The following is a 19,933-nucleotide window of genomic DNA, read 5'->3' as shown; positions in this document are numbered from 1 at the left end:
ACAGGGTTGGGCTGAAAAGCAGTTTCCAGATCAAGAAGGATGCCAAACTTGGGAAGAGCGACGCTGGCGGGTCAATCGATCGTCACAACCAGGACAGTTACTGGGTCGTCGTTCGATGAGTCGGACACACCAGCCACATCGCTCAAGTGTGAACACGTTCGCCTGTTCAGACGTGAAAATTCAGATGCGTCCAGCGTGCGTTGGTTGAGTAGTGGTTACACGCTCGCCTCGCATGTCAGATGTCCGGGGTTCAAATCCCAACACGGCCATTAGATATGCACTGCTGATGAGCTCAGATAAGAACGAAACTCGAGTCCCGTGCTCCACTTTGGTGTGGACTCATCGGAATGATAACGCCAGAACAGGAACACGACCTTTCAAACGATAGTGGTGTGACTATGAACAAAAATCTGTAACTCCTGGTAGTCAACCAACCTGCGCAAAATGATATCAGAGGGCATCTTAACTGCAATGGACACCAGGCTGATGCCATGGTGGTTTTCGCATGACCTTCTTGTGCCGTTGTAGAAGACTGGGATGACGGCCGAGGTGCTCTGTTCCGTTTTTGTTCGAAATCCTCTGAAGACCGTCCACCCCACCTTTGAGGAGTACGGGATGCAGACAATGCAGACCAGGTGCCTTGCTGCGTTGAAAGATTGGCATTTTATGCTTGATCGTTTGGGTCCTTCTAGAGATACTAATCACCTCCTCGGGGCAGATCAGCTCCCTGTAGCTAGGTGGGTTATACTATTGAGAGTTTGGCTCCGATGTCAGGAAGGGTCCCGGAACAAAATCCCACATCCTTTCACTGTCTTTTGGGCATAGTTTTCAGTCAAAGGCTCCTGGCAATGACCCTATGTCTACTATATTGTGCAATTCTTCAACCTTTAAGCAACTTCACCATATAGCATGTGTTTACTAGTTCCTCTCTCATTCGTCAGTTTGAGTCTACTCTGGTGAGCGCCAGTGGCTCCCGACCATACCATGCAGGAGTGGTGGGTAAGTAACGCTGATGCTCGAAAAATCCACTTAGAGTACGTGAATTGGAAAATTCCTGTGGCTTTCCGTATACCTTTGCAGCATACTGAATGCGGACAAGTTACTCCATCTCACACATACATACACACACCATCCATTCATGATAAACACTGTCGCATATTGCGATATATTTTGCAGCGAAATGTTTGCCTACTAAAATAGTTGGTATGTCTGGTTAGCCGACCTGCAGCCGGTGCGAAATTCGTTAGAATATGTGCGGAACTGTGAACCAGCTAGGTATAGATTGAATCGTTTTCGTCTGAGTCAGATCTTCACGCATCGTGAAATTCCTCAGCGGCCGTCAGTGATGCTCAAGTACCCATATAACTACATAGATGCAAATAACTTTCACTTACCGATTCCAGTCAACGAATTGCGAGAGAGCGTTAGAGAGCGTTCAGCTGTAGCACCCTTCCGGTGCCTAGCTGCCATGCAACCTGAAGGAAGCACGAGGGATGCGAGAACTCCTCCTGCGATGCACATCAAATGTGCAACTATTGCTAAATGACATGCTATACCGTCAAATTGATGGCTTCGCCATGGGCTCACCACTGGATTCACCTACAGCACCCTTTGGGTGCCTAACTGCCATGTCACCAGAAGGAACCTGCCAAGTTGCCCAAGCCTAGATAGGGGAAGTCGAGATGCAGAGGTCGGGTTCGATCCACGGACCTTCCGGGCAGTAAGTTCGCGCCCTAACCACTGCGCCATCACTAAGCCCGATGCTAGCCGACATTTAAATGAGCAAACTTGAAAATGGTCCCTTGAAAGCTAGTGTAGAGTAAACATAGTTCTACTGCCGATATGTGGACGACATTTTCGCTGTATTGAACGGTAAAGCGGAGATGGAATTTCTTCAATTTAATGCTTCAAATTCACTAAGTCTCACACCGCCAACCAATTCACTTTGGTAGGAGAAACCGACAACTTCTGCTTTCTAGATGTCGGTCTTGAACGACGTCACCATGGTGCGCTGAAACGATCGGTGTTCCTAAGGCCTGATAATCCGGGCCACTAAAGCAGAAACGGAATCTGATTGAAAACTTAACTAACTGAGCGAAGATGATATGCCCTGATGATGCGCTGGAACAAGAAATCCTAACTGTCGCCAACGTTCTGAGAGACAACCAGTCTACAGACGATTTTATTATAAAGCATCTGAACAGGGGACAAGCCAGCACTGTCACTGTCACAGTTAAAAAAACGTTAACTTTAGCCCTCCGTTTAAGGGTGCCGTACCAACCGACCTACTGAACAGAAGACTTTATACTAGGTTGAACAATATTTCCCCGGTCGCAACTCTCCGAACCTGGTTTACAAGCAATTGTCTGTGTTCCTTTAATCCCAAAGACATAGTGCCCGTCCACGCCCTAAATATGTTAGTATATTCATTTTCTTGCTGGTGTGCAGCGGAAATCATTGGACGCACGACTAAGCAACTTGGCCAAAGAATGAAAGAACACAACCCACCCTGACCAGGTTCTGGAACTAGCAGGACGATAATCAGCGTTGTCGTACATCTAGCAGACACGGCGCACAATGTGGTCCCGAGCCAAAGCATCAGTATTGTTTACAAGGCGCCTGCTAATCAACCCAAATCGGTACATCAACTCACGATCGCAGTGGCTGGCGCTAACATCATACGACATCACAACCCGTTCCTTTGTCAGCAAAAACCCTTTGTTCGCGTGTTGTACTTGCCGGGGTCCAGCTCACCTCCCTCCACACACACCCTGTGCTAAGCACTAACGAACTCAGACCATCCTTATGGTGGCTTGAACCAGTTATTCCACGACAGATAGCCAGTGTCACTTCTCACTCGATGTTCAATCCATGTACACCAGACTCATTCAATTATGTTAATGTTATATCTAACTACTGTTCCCAGTCCAGTTCCTGGTGTCATAAAAGTGCCCACCGACGTGGGTACACAACAGCTTTATTCCAAACAAGAGGGTACATGCGAGTACAAAAGCTATAACGGCCCCGCGCTTCCGGACATTTATCCAGGCCAACTGATAGGCGTTAAGTGAGCACCCACAAACATCGATCGTGCTTCTATGAAATGCCTGAACGCTGATGGCATTCGGTCGTGCTTCTGTGGCGCGCCTGAACACTCATAGGCTTTTGCTGACTTGATTAAAAGATTGACTGGCCTGGATGCTTTTCTGCTTTCCTGATGACATTTTGGAGTTTTAGGGTCTCAGTAGGTTCCGGGCGTCCTGAGATTAATTTCAGGAATCTGACCTTTCTGATAGTTAAATACTGCTTTCTCAACCTTTGCAACTGTGTGACTTGAAGAGACCTTGCCGAAAACATTTTCGTCAATCAATCTTTGTTCTTACTCCAAATGGGATTTTTCGGAATATTAAAGTCAAAACACCCTGCCGTTATTATGTCTGCTGATTAGTACGCTCCTGTGAAGAAAAGAATAAGGTGGACGAGTTTGACTTAGTGCTAGCTCACTACAATCATTTCGAGATGCCTACACCTCCAAGCACTCATTCGGGCAATCTGAATAGAAACTGACAACAAGATCGCCACTGACATCGGTTGGGAATCAGTCACGACGAACGTTTGTGGGTATTTGTTAGATCTGTGTGCGTGTACGCGTGATTGTGCTGGCTGTGATGCGTCATTCTTGGGTTCCCGGCTTGACACCTGGCTCCTATGACTACTAAGGTGTCTAGGACAGATAGACGGGACGCTGGCGCCATCACTACTGTTGATACAGTGCGGTCTTTTGTTGATCTCGTGCTTTAGCGCCCGCCCGTTCCACGTGCGACTTGAATCATAACTGCAGTATACTTGCACCATCGAAGTTGATTTTATGGCTGAACTCGAGTGTGTGGTATGCAACTGCTGATTCGCAATCGGGTTTCTAGGAGGAAAACGCTCACTTCATTTCGGTTCCGTCATTTGCACATGCAGCTGCCTGGCTCTCTGGCCTGCGTATTTGGCTTCAGTAGACACTGTAGCTCTGTTTCCAGCAGAAATCTCGACAATTATGCATCATAGCCAGCACAACAGACGGAGACACGTCCTTATCAAAGTACACACAACCACGCGTACACGTGCACAGACCCGACACACCCACTCACGCTGGACACATCTGTTGCCAACTGCTCTTAGAAACGCACGAATCAGAAGACACGATGGTTTATCCAAGTGACGCTGCACCTCACTGGTATATTCAACTGGTCGCTGAATGCCTTGACAACGGTTGACCACGGCAACCTAAATGTCGGTTTACGACATCTTATTGCACTACTCCGTGTTTTGACTTTACAAGTTTCACCATTACGCATTACATGGGGCTCAGTCTGTTTAGCAATATCCGAGCCGAGTTTCTGCCGGATCCCCTGAGGCCCTTTCTTTGCCTATTTACTTTCTTTCTATGTTTTGAAAGGTCTTTTCTGCATGTTGCGGTTTGAACAGACAGAACCCGAATGGTGCGTAATCGTTAAATCACTCCCGTCGTTAGGTTTCAGTATATGGACTTCTGGGTCAGTGGTGTTATTGTATATCACTTTGAACCTGTATCCTAAAATCGACTTCATGGTTGGTTTATCCGTTATTCTCGCCCTCTACCAACAATTTCCCGGAAAAACCAGCTCCCTCCTCTGAAACACTCTTATGTCAATCTAACCGATAACGGAGACCAACAAACGGCTGTTTCCTGCGGCGATGGCTACAGTTTTCTCCCCTCTACGCAATCAACGATCGACCCGCATTCTGCTGGTAAGTCCAGTCGGCAGATACCTGCTGTTCCATTAGGAAGCGCAATACACCCTAGTGTACTTTGACCAAATGCAGTGAACACAGTCGTCTTCTTCCTCAGTTACTTATCCCACGAAGCCGAATTTTTGTTTCTCTGGGTATGGTCGGTCGCCTAGTCTTTTGTAATAAGATGCTCCTCTGTCATTGAAGACTTGCTGTCGGACCCTCGGATGATCAAACTCACGACCGTCCCTAACGTACAGCTTCATTTATGGGGTTTCAGTGTGTTAACCTAGTTGCATTGTACTCGGACTACCCTAAAACCCTTATGGCTTTTGGGTTTTGTTTTAACTTCACGTCATTTTTTATATTCCTATCATGGTCTGTACTTTCCCCATATCTCGTTTTGTCTCATCATGTATGTGTCTACGCATTCCATACTCCGTCAAGTTAAGGCATCATTTACTGGCTTCCTGTCGGAGAGCAAATTCATGCATGTAAACTAACAACGATTTAGCTTATGTGAACGTCCAACTGGTGTATCAGCAGCAATGTTTTCGTTCTTGTTCAGGGTTGTTCACTTGTTTACAGGGAAGAAACTGCTTCTTATTGTGGACTTAGTGAAAAGCAAAGCATCCGGGGGCTCAGCTTGTTCATTCTGCACTTTGTTATCTGGAATCGGTGTTTCCATTACATGGAAGAATGAAGGAGGGACAAGTCTCATGAACTAACAAAACAGACAGAGGAATTGATGGAAGCGTGTCGTGTACGGTTGTAGTTGAGAGGACTTCCATCCATTCTGGCACGTAGATTTTGTTCGCTTGGTGAATACTTGTGAACTAGCTCTAACAAACATTGGCCATCGCCTATGAGAAATAACACCCAGTAGCAACAGCCTGCAGCTAGCACTGACAAAGGCATTTGTGTAGTCGATGAGTAATGTAGCACTGACAGCATCCGACCACACTGCTATCAGGTCTTCCATGTGGATAGAACCAGATCGCAAACCGAAAACTTTTTCTTAAGAAACAATTTCAAGCTCAAACGATGAAAAACAACTGTATATGTTCTCTTGTGGTGCTACTCTCCGAAAAGACCAACCAGAAGTGATGTCTTCTGAAGAAGAGAGAACTAATAAGTCTAGTGTCAAAAGTCCGGAGGTGTGTTGTCACTTCAGTGTCCGATTACACCACAGCTTATCTCGTATGTGATCCCTGTTACTTCCAAGTACAAGCGTATGCAGTTCACCCATTATTTGTTCCAGGTGTCTAGGTCACTGCACTCAAACGCGCATCGAGCTAACATATTGTATTAAACAGTGAAAGGCGGAGGTTAAGATGAATGACTTCGCACACATCAAAGGACCATATGAATCATGATGCGTTCATCGTTTAGCTTCGAAGACCTCAAAATACCGCGTACTTCGAAATTACCGACTACCACTGACTTGGTTTTCTAAAATTTTGTCCCTACACTTCATATGTACCACACAAAGACCAACAGTCACACCGAACATACACTTGGTTAAAGTTGCACAGGTATCATTTGTTGGTGTGAACGCCCCTCGAGAGAAAATTACCGCCCACTTGCATATAGGCCAAAAGTGTCGTATGTTTTTCTTTGTTTCCTTCATATAGTATTTGAACTAAAATGGGCCGCAAAAGGCATGAGCTTCGATATGAAAAGTGTCCTTCCCAGGTTCCTAATTTTCCGTATAAGCTTTGAGAGGCCAGGGCCCGAGATAGCTTAGCGCTCTGGAAAGTCCATGGTTCGAGCCAGACCTCTGCCTCTCAGTCGCTCTTGTGTAGGCTAGAACGACTTGGTAGTGCCCTAGCTCTCGTGCTTCCTTCGGATGGCATGACAGCTATGCACCGACAGGGTGTTACAGCGGAATGATTATTAGCATTATTATTTCTTGTTAACCATTCGAGAGGCCAACCAAAAGTGGTTACTTTTGTAATGTACTACTCACAAGGTTGCTGAAAATCTATCGACAGCCCACGACCGGTTTCGCCCTTCTTGGGGCTCATCAGGTAGGCGCAGTCCCCGGGTTTCCGTCAACCTTATATTTTACTCGAAACCAAATTGCACGAAATTAGCGAATATACACTCATCTGCAAACTAATTTGGTTCTTTCGAGAGACTCACCTGGAACCCGGGTTTCCGTCAACCTTATATTTTACTCGAAACCAAATTGCACGAAATTAGCGAATATACACTCATCTGCAAACTAATTTGGTTCTTTCGAGAGACTCACCTGGAACCCGGGTTTCCGTCAACCTTATATTTTACTCGAAACCAAATTGCACGAAATTAGCGAATATACACTCATCTGCAAACTAATTTGGTTCTTTCGAGAGACTCACCTGGAACCCGGGTTTCCGTCAACCTTATATTTTACTCGAAACCAAATTGCACGAAATTAGCGAATATACACTCATCTGCAAACTAATTTGGTTCTTTCGAGAGACTCACCTGGAACCCGGGTTTCCGTCAACCTTATATTTTACTCGAAACCAAATTGCACGAAATTAGCGAATATACACTCATCTGCAAACTAATTTGGTTCTTTCGAGAGACTCACCTGGAACCCGGGTTTCCGTCAACCTTATGATCTGCGCCTACCTGATGAGCCCCAAGAAGGGCGAAACCGGTCGTGGGCTGTCGACGGATTTTCAGCAACCTTGTGAGTAGTACATTACAACGATATACATGTATCGCGATATTTCGAATATCGTAGCGACTGAAACATGAGGCGGCCTGGTGCAGCACATTCAGTTGCCTGAGAACATCATAAACAAGAGACTCAGCTGGGTTCCAGGTGAGTCTCTCGAAAGAACCAAATTAGTTTGCAGATGAGTGTATATCCCCAAAAGTGGTTAGTTTCGAGGGCTAGACTTTCTGTGGAGATAGGCATAGTTGCCAATAAGTATGCTACCTGATTAGCTTTTTATCTGTGTGTTCCGGTTAGACTTTTCTCGACTGCTCGAGTAATCGAGACTGTTCACCTTTATGCAGTCAGCCAAATGACCAGATACCAGCAACGCTGAATAACACGTTATTAATAAACGCCATTCAGGGGTTGCTTGCGAACTATATTTATATCGATTGCGTCGTATCCTCTATAACCTATCTGACAATCCGGTATCTCGGTCGCGTTTGTTTAGTCTCATGGCGTTGATCTAGATCCATTCTAGTTACCATGCCCTTTGACACAACAACTACTTTATCTACATGTCAACATTATTGCCCAGGATATGTTGTTTCCAAGTTCGCCTTTTCTGGTCGACACATTCTTAAGCCGTACATTTTGCCTTTCTACCCATCAGAATCATCTGACCCCCTCCCGGTTGTCCCACCACGACCAACCCGACAGAAATCGAATACCATGGACCCTGCTAAAATTCAGACAAAACAACAAGTGACAGAGCGAACCGTGCAGCGGAGCGAATCTTCCGATAGTGTTTATTTCAATGTATGGGAAGCGGGTGTTCAGGATAATGGGAATGAAGTTGACAAAGGCACGATAAAACACTTTTTATGGTTACTTTTTATCCAGTCTCAAATGCTTTGTTCATTCTTATCACATACGGTCCTTTAACCGTCACACGTTTTGCGTTCCATGGTGCTCTCTGTGGTGACTGTTGTTTGCCCTACGTCCACTGTCTCGGACGGGACGGCACCAGTACTAAGCCAGTAGCAACGAATCCGGACCAATCTCGAAATCTTGTCAAATCAGATAGTTTAATTCTTCTGCACTCAGTACTGGATATTATTTTGTTTACTTACCGGACGTTCAGAAGTCTTATCAATTACTGCTGCTGAATTCACGCCACCACCTGTCGTGCGTTACTAGTTCCCCGTATTGCAGTCGGTAGAGAACGTGAAAGCCTGAGCCGTTTTGTTGAATCGACCCTTTCTTAGCAAGTTTTTACTTCGTCACTATTTCCCTCCATTGAATGCTATGGATGCGAATTGTTACTCAGTGTTTAGATGCACACAACTCAATGTATGCGGAAATCCTTGTGCTTGTTCACATTTTCGTCCATTATATACGCACCTGAACCTCTTATATCTTGAGCAGCAACTACTCTGTTTTAAGCTCAGCCGATCGATGTTCATTCGCACTTTTCTGTAAATCTACACTGAGCGCGCGAATTCTCCAACGTAACTTGTTAAATTCAATCTGATTGTGGGAATCCACCGGCCATTTTTATGTTTTTCCCTTCGTCTGTCTACCGGAAAAGAAACCTGTTCTGTTCTGAAGAAGGCTAACCAAAACGTTGAGAAACTAACATCTGCGCGTAACATCTTACCTCATAGTCGTTGTTATGTCTGGCTTTCCCCCAGTCACGTTTTCGCCTATTTCACATTTGTGCGTATTCAATGCTGACTTAGTGCCTCACTTGCTGTTACCCGTTGACTGGTCAATGAAGCCATCCTCTCAATGGGCAATTTCGTTAACATCCGCTACCACAGAAATGAAACTTATCAACATTTCACATCGCGAGCATTCTCGCCTTGGTTAAACCGTGCATGACTTAAAGGAATAACTGTTCTGTAGCATTAGACGTCCTCCCCACACATAACCGTCCATGGATATCACTTTTGGCTTACGTCCTCCTCTAGGTCCAGGACCTCCAAACGTTCCACCTAAAGGCTCTCCACTGCCAACAGCGGCCAAACCAAAGAAACCGATAGCAGCAAGACCGGTGCGCATGTTTCGTCGAGATGAACGGCTCTCGCAATATCATCAAGTCCCCTTCGCTGCACCCAACCCAACAGTGTCCGACTACGCAAATGATTCGACTTCTGTACCTTTACACACACGGTCCCCTCCCCCTCCGCCACCAGCTCGGAATCCAGCTACTGCCACTCTGCCCTCTAATTTCCCATGCACCAAGCTCTCATCCGAACATACGATCGCCCGAGCTCCTTGCGCTGAGTGAGTTTGTGTCCCCCAGATTCACCCGTAAATTCAACTCGACACTTATTCTGATCATCACGTACATGCTCCTTCTAGCTGGTAATCCGTGTAGTTTTACTCCCCATTCCGCTAAACAATGTGTACACTATCTTGGCCACGAATATCCCGTTGCTTCTCGTTACGACTCCGGACGAAAAGCATGACAGAGCTATTTGAGTCTTACTGATCGACATTGGCCGTAGCTTGCCTGATTAAATGGTCAAACTGGTATCGTGCACATACCTCGTCACCTGCTTACATGCGCGGCAGCGGCCAGATATAAAAGGTAGGCTTGTCGCGTATTTGGTTTGGGCGAACTATCTACAAGTTTGGGTTTGTGTGTATGTCACGATCGGAAGTGTCGTTTGTGCATCACATGTTGGCCTCATGTACCATTCGTCATCCGACATAGTTTTTGTCACAACGAGACCACACTTTTCGTTCGTGCAAGCCCATGGACCAGGGCGTTTGGCAACCGGCCAAACTGTCCAGACGAACGACCAAGTTGCTTGTTGATCCAGGAACGGAACGGTCGACTCATGGTAGATTTTGTCACTCCCATGTATTCGCGGTGGCATTTAGTAATGTCTTTTGTGTATGTTTGCGTGCACACACGGGCCTAGCAACGCTATCACATGCGAATTGGAATGCCGCCGCGTTGGTTTTCTGCTGGGCGGTGGGTATCCCGGCAATCCGGTTTTAAACTTGTCCATTCTGTCCACTCCTAACCGGCCGATGTACGAGCACCCGTCTTCTTTCGTATCACGAATGCCGTCCAGCAGTTTTTACGTTGCGTTACTGGTGTCGCGTAGTGTGTCTTGCACCACATGTTTGCTTCACCGGTTGGCTTAGTGTTCCTAGTTTCCATTGTTCTGAGATCGGCAGTCTATTTGGTGTGAGTTGTTAACCAGTTGACTGATTTTTAGTGTAAAGGTGGAGGAAACGGAAAAAAGGGTCTACATATATGGTACAAGTTTTCTTACGATCTGAGCACTTGTCTTGCTTTTTTCTATGTCGTCCTTTGTCCATGACTGTCCAGTTGTTCATTTTACCACTGCTTATGTGCAATCATCCTCCCCTATTAACTGAAACGTGAATGCAGACCCGATACAGTGGATACTTTTTTCGAAACTTATTGGGTCAACAACTTGTTTGATAATGTTCAAAATGTCTTATTCCTATCAGAAATACATTGTTTCAGCCTTTTTTTTTGCGTGGAATGGCAAAACTCGGTCGAACAGGAATCGATATTCATAGTCTGCTTCGACTGACTTTCCATTGTATTCTTGTGAGAGCTTTCCCCGTGGTGGTATTCAAGTCAACCGTTTAAGGTGGCCATGGCCGATATCTTCTTTATCTGCCCTTTTCGGCTTCCGCTCTCTTCCCCAATGAACCAGAAACTTAGTTATTATTAGGGATAGTCGGGTGACGGTGGCCATCAATGGAATGCGTCATAGTGTTGTACTACGAAATACTCTTCTACACTACTAGGGTATCACTTTCTACAAATCCATACATTTAGACTCTTGTTTATCCTCCATGTTCGTTAGTTCTTTGTACCATATCCTATTTTGTAGCGGACAAACTACAGTGCTTAACGACGATAAACAATTCCTCCTGGACACCACTGCGGCATTTGCTATCAGATAGCGATGTCACGTGGCATCCTATTACTCTTAAGTTCATAACATGACAGCTCTAAGATTATCTACAGGCTGTTTGTTGGGCACAAAGCCGAGAGTATCAAGTCGTCGGATCTCACCCGCGTCAGCTTTTTATAAGGTTTATAGTCTTGCGAACCCGGTTCCCTATATGGTTTATTGGTCTCGCCCCATACAACAGTAGCCTCATTCAGTACGGCGATGACGCTTCGCGCGGAGATTGCAGTGTCGTGCTCTCTATACAACGTATGACAACGAGGTTCTTCATAAGCGTTTGAATGTGTGCTTGTCATAGGTAGAATATGAACTGTTCCAACGTTTGTCGGACAGTGGCATGAGCTTTCTCCCTACAAAGTGTCCTTGAGGAATCGTCAAGGTCACATCATCATCCATCACCTCATTAGTGAAGCAGATGATGTATGACAGGTAGGAACGCTAAAATGATCATACTGTTTCCCTGGAGCTGGGGATACGTGATAAAAATGGTTAGCTTGCATAAAAAAATCTAACTAAAGTCTCTTGCGCGTTACTGCTAATTTACGTGCTCCGTTTTACTAGAAGAACGATGTCCAGCTCACCGTACTGGTTACGTTCCGTTGAAGATGCGATGCAACCAGTCCGTAGGAAAAACAAGTCCTCATCAAACCATAGCTCCAAGACGAACAAATTGATTGCGGGGGTTTTCTTGCCTGCGGTGTTCGTGAACCATTAGTTTATTTTTAACCGATCGAAAGTCGGACGGTCAATGGAGTTCACTGGAATTTTCATCTGCTTTAACATCGCAAACGTTTTAAGCTGCTCGCGCGTTATCGTATCTGGCTAACCTACAGGTTAAGCAGAAAATCCTCACCAAAAAACTGACCGTGCTCTAATCTTCGTCACCCAACTAACGTTAACCTGTAGGAGGTTCCTAGCTTCGTTCTTAGTCCTTGCAACTTTGATGGCGAATAGCTCTGTCTTCGGTTTCGAGCTTCATTAACGTTGGTGCTATGTTTACCTCCGGAGTTGACATAGCCGCTGGTCGTGTTTCATCGATTAATGATTTTCTGCTGGATATTCATCCTGGAATTTCATTCTCCCACACGTTCCCTAGGTTCTTAGTAAAAACTATGGCCTCTTGTGCTCTTTTCCCGAATGTCTCATACACACAGTGGTTCAGGCGTTGTCTGGAGGCGATTTGTATAGAGGGTTTTTCCGTCTTTTTCAGCTGATGGAAGCGGCCCCTGTGGGGGGGTGGGGAAAGGTTTGGTTCTCATAGTGAGCGGGTGGCTGTGATGCCATCTGGACAGATTTTGGGGCATAAGGTCTCTCTAATTTCGTGCTGATGGAGATTTTTCTTTGGATGCCTGAACTTAGTCATTTCACCGCAGTCTGGCCTTAATGATACGCCTGGGGAAAAGTTATGTACTCATTATGAAGAATTTAAGTACTAGACTAGCACTAGTGTTTGGAAACCATCAACTTCGAGAAAATGACAAATGAATAGGAACGTAGTAGACAGTTTTGCAGGGACAGTAATCTTCAAACCACGAAAGGGCTTGGTGGAAATTCTTTTCATTGGTGTTTCACTAAAACGGAACCAGGCTGGGTAAATAAACAATACTGATCCAGACCGATTATTTACATCCGTATTGGGTTTCATACCATTGTATTATCATTAGTTCGCTTTGGAACGGTCTCTGCACCAGTCCCGTTTGTGTTGCGGCCTGTATGTGTGGAAATGCCCACTGTATGGCAACGGAAAAGCGGCAATTTCGGAACTCTGTCGGGCCAACCAAAAGGCACAAGTTACGAGATGCTAACATTTCAAATTACCGTCGTCAGTCGATTACGTAAAACATCGGTTGTTCATAGTTGTCGAACATAGTAGCAACAGGTTAAAGACGTCGAACTGCAGTGTTACGAGGGCGGACGCAGATTAGGTTCGGTTTCGGGGCAGTCGGACGTCTTGGATCAATATTTTTGGCACGCAGTTTGAATTGTTCTGTTCTTATAAACATCGCGTCATAAAAACCTAGCAGTTTCGATTTTCGATCGTGACTAGGGCCACTCAGATGGCTTGTTTCATAGATAAGCTTTGCAATCGATGGTTTCTTGTTCCATCTGACCTCTCATGTTGTTGACTCATTTCGTGGCGATTTCTGTAAAATAACAACTACGTTTTAATTGTGTGAGCCGGTTCCAAGCATCTACTGGCCAGCAATCGCTCTATCCACCAACAATCCCTATGATAACTTACCCAGACAAGCAAATGACAACCCAACGCACTTTTTAAAAATGAAGTCTCCAAGTACTGGTTCTCCGAAATACCCCCATTTTCCAAGACATTAGGAAGAACTGTTGCTTTCCGTTTCTCTTTCTCTCCTTCTCATGGTTGCATGTTTCCAGCACTTCCAGCCTTTTCATCACGTCTTTATGTAGTATGTTTGCAACTCTTTGCTTGTCGTTTTTCATTTGTCCAACTGTTTTGGTCTTGATCGTGGGAATTACCGTGAAACTCGGACGAAATGGGAATGAAGGCTGGACCGGATTGACTTGATATGGTGGTCATTTTGTATATGTAAGGGATATGATCAGATATGCGAATCGCGTGGATCAATACGCACTACATCATTTGGTTGACTGTCGACACAATCATCGGGCCGGGATGACATTCCACTAACTTATCTTTGAATGGCAGTCGCATCATTTGGGCGTTGAAAGTATCCTTGAGAATTTACTTATCTGATGTTCTTGAAACATGCTTTACTATTATTGAAGGGTCCGCTTTCTCTGGAGACTGGAATGTTAGGGGTAGTGTTGCTGCATCAGAATTGAAGGTAATTTAGTTACCTACCCTACCACTTTCTACTACTTTCTGATCCTTTTTCAGGAGCGACCTGGAACTGCCTGTTCGTGCTACCGACTCGAACAGGGGCGATGCTGAAAGCGACAGTAGCAGCGTAGATTCCGTATCGAGCGGGGAGCACCAACCAGATGAGCAGTCCCTCTTGGATAATTCGTTGAGTGGAGCGCCGACAGAGACAGCACCTCCACCACCTTCAGTTCCGGATTGTCAAATGCCTCCTCAGGGCAGCACCCTAAACGAAGTATGACTTGTGCCCTTTTATCATTTCGTTCATTCCGCTTTCACAGTGTAGTCATCGCCTCACCGCTTGCCTTCACCCTGATAGGGAAATAACAGCTGCATATCGTATTCACTGGATGCTTCTGAACCGAATTAGCCTTGCTGAACAATTTGAGAAGTTACGTGATATTTGCTTGATTATAAGCCGTCCTGGTACCGATTATTAAGGTCTGATGGAGGCAGAATAGGGAAGAAAACATTTTTGACGACCTCATTGCAGTTCGTTCTTGTCTCTCTGTCTACCACATAAACCATGTAGTGGTTGTGCATCCGTTCCCGGTAAACACAATCAAAAGGGAAGTTGCGTACTTTCAACGATGTAGATGTGATTGCAACAAAGTTGTTTGTTTGACAGTCACTGGTGTCAACTTTTCTTGTGTATTGCTTGCGTCAGAGTAGGAACCGATTGTCAGTCGGAGTGAGGTTACTCTGTGAAGCATCAGCGCTTCGGTTTCAAACTGTAGCCCGACTTCCGTAATATCCATGGGGGAATAGCAAATATACACTCATTTGCGAACTAATTTGGTTTTTCGAGAGACTCACCTGGTAGCCAGCTGAATCTCTCGTTTGTGATGTTCTCAGGCAACTGAATGTGCTGCACCAGACCGCCGCATGTTTCAGTCGCTACGATGTTCGAGGGTTCAGGTAAGTCTCTCGAAAAACTTAATTAATTTGCAAATGAGAGTATATTCGCTAAGCTTGTGCAATTTGGCTTCAAGTAGAACATAAAGTTGACGGAAACCCGGGGACTGCGCCTACCTGATGAGCCCCAAAAGGGGCGAAACCGGTCTTGGGCTGTCAACGGTTTTTCAGCAACCTTATGAGAAGTGCATTACAAAGATCCATGAGGAAATTCCACTTTCATAACACACTTTTTGTAACGTTGTGAGCACGGCATGACATACCGTCCTCGGGAATTCAGGCGATTAAAAAGGTGGATAGCGTGAGCAAACCACCCTCGTTTTCACCTTGACGCTCGTATCTATTCACAACTAAAATTGACCGCGCTTGCTAGACGGATCATTTAGTATGCCGAGTAATTTTCTCCCATCGATTTTGCCGGATAGCTGCTGTCCCAATGTTCGGTTGACTCGGTATTTGTGTAAGCAGCGTCTTTCTTGAGATGTTACTCTCTGCTCCGCACAGCGTTTTGATCCTATCCTACTGGTGCACATTTGAAGCAACACATGTTGCTGTTTTTTCAGGTTGATCGTATCTTGTTTTCGTTCTATGTCCTGTTTGATACATTTCCTTTCGGTTGTGGTCACTCAGACATGTAACGAACTTCCTAAAGATAGCTGTGCTTTATCTAGTCGACAATCGGTAAGAATTTAAGGCTTTATCTGGAACTGGTTTGCATCCAAACCAAACACCTTACCGCCGACCGTTGACCGAATTGAGGTCAATTCTATGTCTAATGCACACCGAATATACCAATCAATATGAAATCTGACTAGTCTACTGTCGCGGTCCTTCAGTGGACAATGCAGACATCGTGCTCGAGGGGGTGTAGGTTAGCGGTATGTTTGCACAGTTCCTGCTATCAGTTGGTCATGTGACTTGCGTAGGTGTGTCTATTTGTAGACTGTTTTGACTGTCTATTTATTCACCACGCTCATAATCTTTTTATGCTAGATCTGAATGGTGAGCAGTCACAAGATACATTCAGTCTTACTCGTTTACCCCCCGTGTAATGACCTCTTTGACTGTCAGCGCTATCTTTCTATCATGCTTTTAGACTCTGAGTACTGGTATCTCCGAATCGCACCGGTGTATCGCAATATGACTCTGATGATACTCCAGCACTTGTGGCATCACCGGTTGTATTGCTTAGTTGAATTTCTAATCTCTTGTGAACAGAGCCTTGATAAGCTGTAGGTTATAGCAGGTATGCTGAAGTAATGTGCTTAAACGTATGAAACGAGAGAACCCACTAACTGCCAGAAAACGCACATAGTCCAGCCGACCACTGATGTGCACTTGAGATTTAAACAGATTTGTGGTCACTCATGTTGCTTGGTCTCTTCGCGAAGGATTGCTTTGGCCTTGTTACGTCAATTATTGTGTCCATTTCAAATACGGTCCTCAATGTCAGTATATGCCCTAATCAATCGTTCTAACTCAACTCACTGTCGCTCTACGTCACTCACGAAACGCTGTACGCGCAATTCTTCGGCTGTGCATCAACAATAAGCGGAGACGGCGTTCGTCGACATATTGAACTAATGGAGATCCAACCGACGGAGTACAACTATCTTTCAACATCATGTGTATTTCGGTAATCTTTTCAATCAAGGGAGCGTACAACACAGCAGCATGTATCTGTCGCAGGCGTCTAACAAATCCAGTCGTGTGAATAACTGGCGCCGAGTAGCCAACTCTATTTACATGCTGGCGGAAGGTGCAGCTGAGTAGCCCCAATAAACTGAATCGAACCATTCGATTGAACTACTTGAGAAGCGCACTTCGCTGCGCCCGAAAGGTCTTGATTTTAAAATTACGCGATGTCTGACTTGACAAGACCACAGCATCTCTGTACTGAAGAGGTTTAGTAGCTTCTGATCAGGTATCATGCAGCGTCTTCTTAAGAACTCATCGCATTCTCATATACGTTTTCATTGACCTTCTTGGTGAATCCTGCATACATGTGTATTCACTGGTGCCTTGAAGAAATTACAAAGTCGTTTGGATCGTCACATTTAACCAACGCGTTATTGAGGCAGTGATTTGTGTAATTGCTCAGCAGCCATCTTCAATAGACGAATATGAGCTTAACCACACCAGACCGGAGCTTTTGTTAATAATGATGAGCGACATGACCTTCGAACACCCTTTCCGTGTACCTGCCGCCGTCGTGGCATGCAGTGCTCACGCAAATTGAACTTATACCCACGAAATTGTCCATCTGGCACCCTTGTTAGTTGGCTAAGATGAATGAAGGATCCCTTTTCACAACCAGTCACGTCTTTGGAAGATACCCAAGCACTGAATATATAATTTCATGCTTTGATCTGAGTGCGTGTGCGCTGCTCAAACCCATCTTGCGGACCGGTGGTTCCATGTAGAACCTCGCATCACCTCTTGAACCTGTGCTTCTAAATCTGAAGTATACGAGATGGCATTTCTCTTCTTGCTTGATCTCAGGTACATTTGATCCAACTGGTTTAATTTGGTCTTCTGATACACCATAGCCGATTATGCTGTAACAGGCACTGTAGTTTCTTGAACTATGTGATGTCGATAGTAGCAACCGAGTGTACTGTTTTTTACTCACATAGCCCAACCGCGCCCTCAATGGCGCTCATGCATCCAAGCTATTGCCTTCAATGCATAGCTCCGTTCTTAACCCCCCACTTAACAGTCCAACTATAGTGCCGTATTTACGCACTACTTTATCAGCTCCCGCCTCCAAAGCGTAGCTACCTGCTCCACCTCCCCAAATCGTCGGTGAACGAAACCGTGGCAGCTACAACCACTGTACAAGTGCGCGGTTATCACAGCGGATAATGATGATGACTCACATAGCTTTCAGATTAGCCGTCATTCGTTAATAGACTTTCATTCCGCCTAGGTCCTACAGCTGCTTATGACCGGTAAGGTTTCGCGTTACCTTGGGCATTGGCTACTGAGTGCTTCAGCATGCTTGGGTGTTTACCAACTCATTATGTTGTAAGGTACTAAGCTTCCACTTGCAACTGGATGAATTAAAGAGGGCGGCAATGCAATCCAGGATGTCCTTATTACTCCTGGAACCACCACGCGTAAGCATATATTGAACGGAGATAGCTCTGCTCAGTTAACCATTGATCAATTGCTTCATGGCCGTCAGCTGTGTTGCAATCCCTGTTTTAGTAGAACTCGGTACATGCCAATTCAACTAATAGAACCTCCGACGTTTAGATCACAGGATATTGTGATGTTTGCACATTTGGGAGCTGTTTGCTCTGATTGTGTGTGTTTCACAACCGTACTTGAATTGCGTTCTCTGCAGCCAATTTCCGTTCTATTCTATCTTCCTAGCCTTCGAGTCGTAATCCAGCGCCGAATCCAGACCTAACGGCTGCTCAACAGTCAACTCGACGTATGCAACAACTGAACTACATCGAACCTTGCAATCTCGAAATAGGCTCTCAGCGAACCAACGGTAATATTCCACGACCTGTGCCTCCCAAACGGCTTCCAAAGTCCAAAGCCCAAGATGTTCAGGTCACCAGCTCGTGTCCGACTTCCACTGTAACTGGCTCGGATTCTCCCGCCAGTCCGGCAGATTACTATAAAATAGAATACAAAGAGATCGATCCTATTGAGACAAACGCCCTCGCTATTGCATCGAAACGTTACCTGGATGATGATGCCCCTCTGTGACGAGAAGTACTTGCCTTTTCGATCGTTTCTTTCTCCATCCACAGACAAGCCTACTGATACTCGGCTGCAATGCATGTGTTGTCATTGGTACAATCCGCTACCCGGTTACATATGCTTTAGGTGATTCAGAGCTTTGCCTTATGCTTTTTTGTACATCTCACTCCGTTGTCATCTCACCACTGCGTTTGATGTTATTTTTGCCAATGGTATTTGGTTATTGATTGTTGACGCCCTTCCATGCGTCGCTCTCCATTCCTGACCGACGATCTTCCCGTTTTTCTTATCACTTGTTTTTTTACACGTGTGCCAAATCATGAAGACTGGCGCACTGCGTTCTATTTCATTCCTTCTGCACTGTCGACTCTGCCAGTTGTATGGTTCTTCCAGTTGCTTTTGAATGTCCTTGTCTTAAAACAGATTCAATTTTATTGTTGAGATCCCTGACTGTGATTCCGTATGGTTGTCATCCAGCGTGACTGTCTACTACGGCTTTCCGTACTTTCTTACCCATTCCCTCATTGATCGTCTCACCAACCGGTACTTTTAATCGCATAAATCGCATTGTGTTCCTCAATAATGCAATGTACTATTTCCTTTGTTAATATCCCGCCGATGGTTATTAACGGAGGGGTAGATAAAAGACGGCTACAGTGTATCCAATTAGAGGTCATCATTATCATCTGTAAAAACCCTGTACTTGTCACACACTGGTTGCAGCTGCCACAATTTCATCCATCCACGATTTGGAGAGATGAGGTAGGTAGCTGTGCTGTGCAGGAGCTGATAAACTGGTGCGTAAAACCGGACTGAACCACGTTAGTGCGCACGCACTTGGACCGAACAAGTCTGAAAGCTGGAATTTTCAGGCGAATGATTCCTCCACCTCCAGTTCCGCAGCTTTGAAAATTGACCGAGTAAAAAAGTAATGACAACAAACGAGTTATCTCGCTACGTGTGCCATTTTAGGTTCTGGGTTGAATGGATTTATCCACTCTGGTTCGCACAGCATTGCGTTTCGTTTATTATCGTTTCCATTTCACGCAGAAGCTGTCGCTG

General features: G+C 45.3%; 1 protein-coding gene across 1 annotated transcript in view; it reads left to right on the top strand.

Moving 5' to 3' along the window:
- T265_03282 (hypothetical protein) overlaps nt 1–19,526 on the top strand; it is a gene marked incomplete at both ends in the record, with an annotated part of 37,627 nt that extends 18,101 nt beyond the window's left edge. Inside the window, 4 exons of the mRNA XM_009167728.1 lie at nt 4,653–4,779; nt 9,388–9,703; nt 14,258–14,474; nt 18,533–19,526. Of these exons, the coding sequence (XP_009165992.1) occupies nt 4,653–4,779; nt 9,388–9,703; nt 14,258–14,474; nt 18,533–18,877 (1,005 nt within the window). The remainder of the gene's footprint in view (nt 1–4,652; nt 4,780–9,387; nt 9,704–14,257; nt 14,475–18,532) is intronic.
- Nucleotides 19,527–19,933: the final 407 nt, after the last annotated feature.

This window comes from Opisthorchis viverrini, assembly GCF_000715545.1.
Source record: "Opisthorchis viverrini unplaced genomic scaffold opera_v5_47, whole genome shotgun sequence".
Classification (NCBI taxonomy): Eukaryota; Metazoa; Platyhelminthes; class Trematoda; order Opisthorchiida; family Opisthorchiidae; genus Opisthorchis; species Opisthorchis viverrini.
This window is presented reverse-complemented; position numbering and strand designations above follow the sequence as displayed.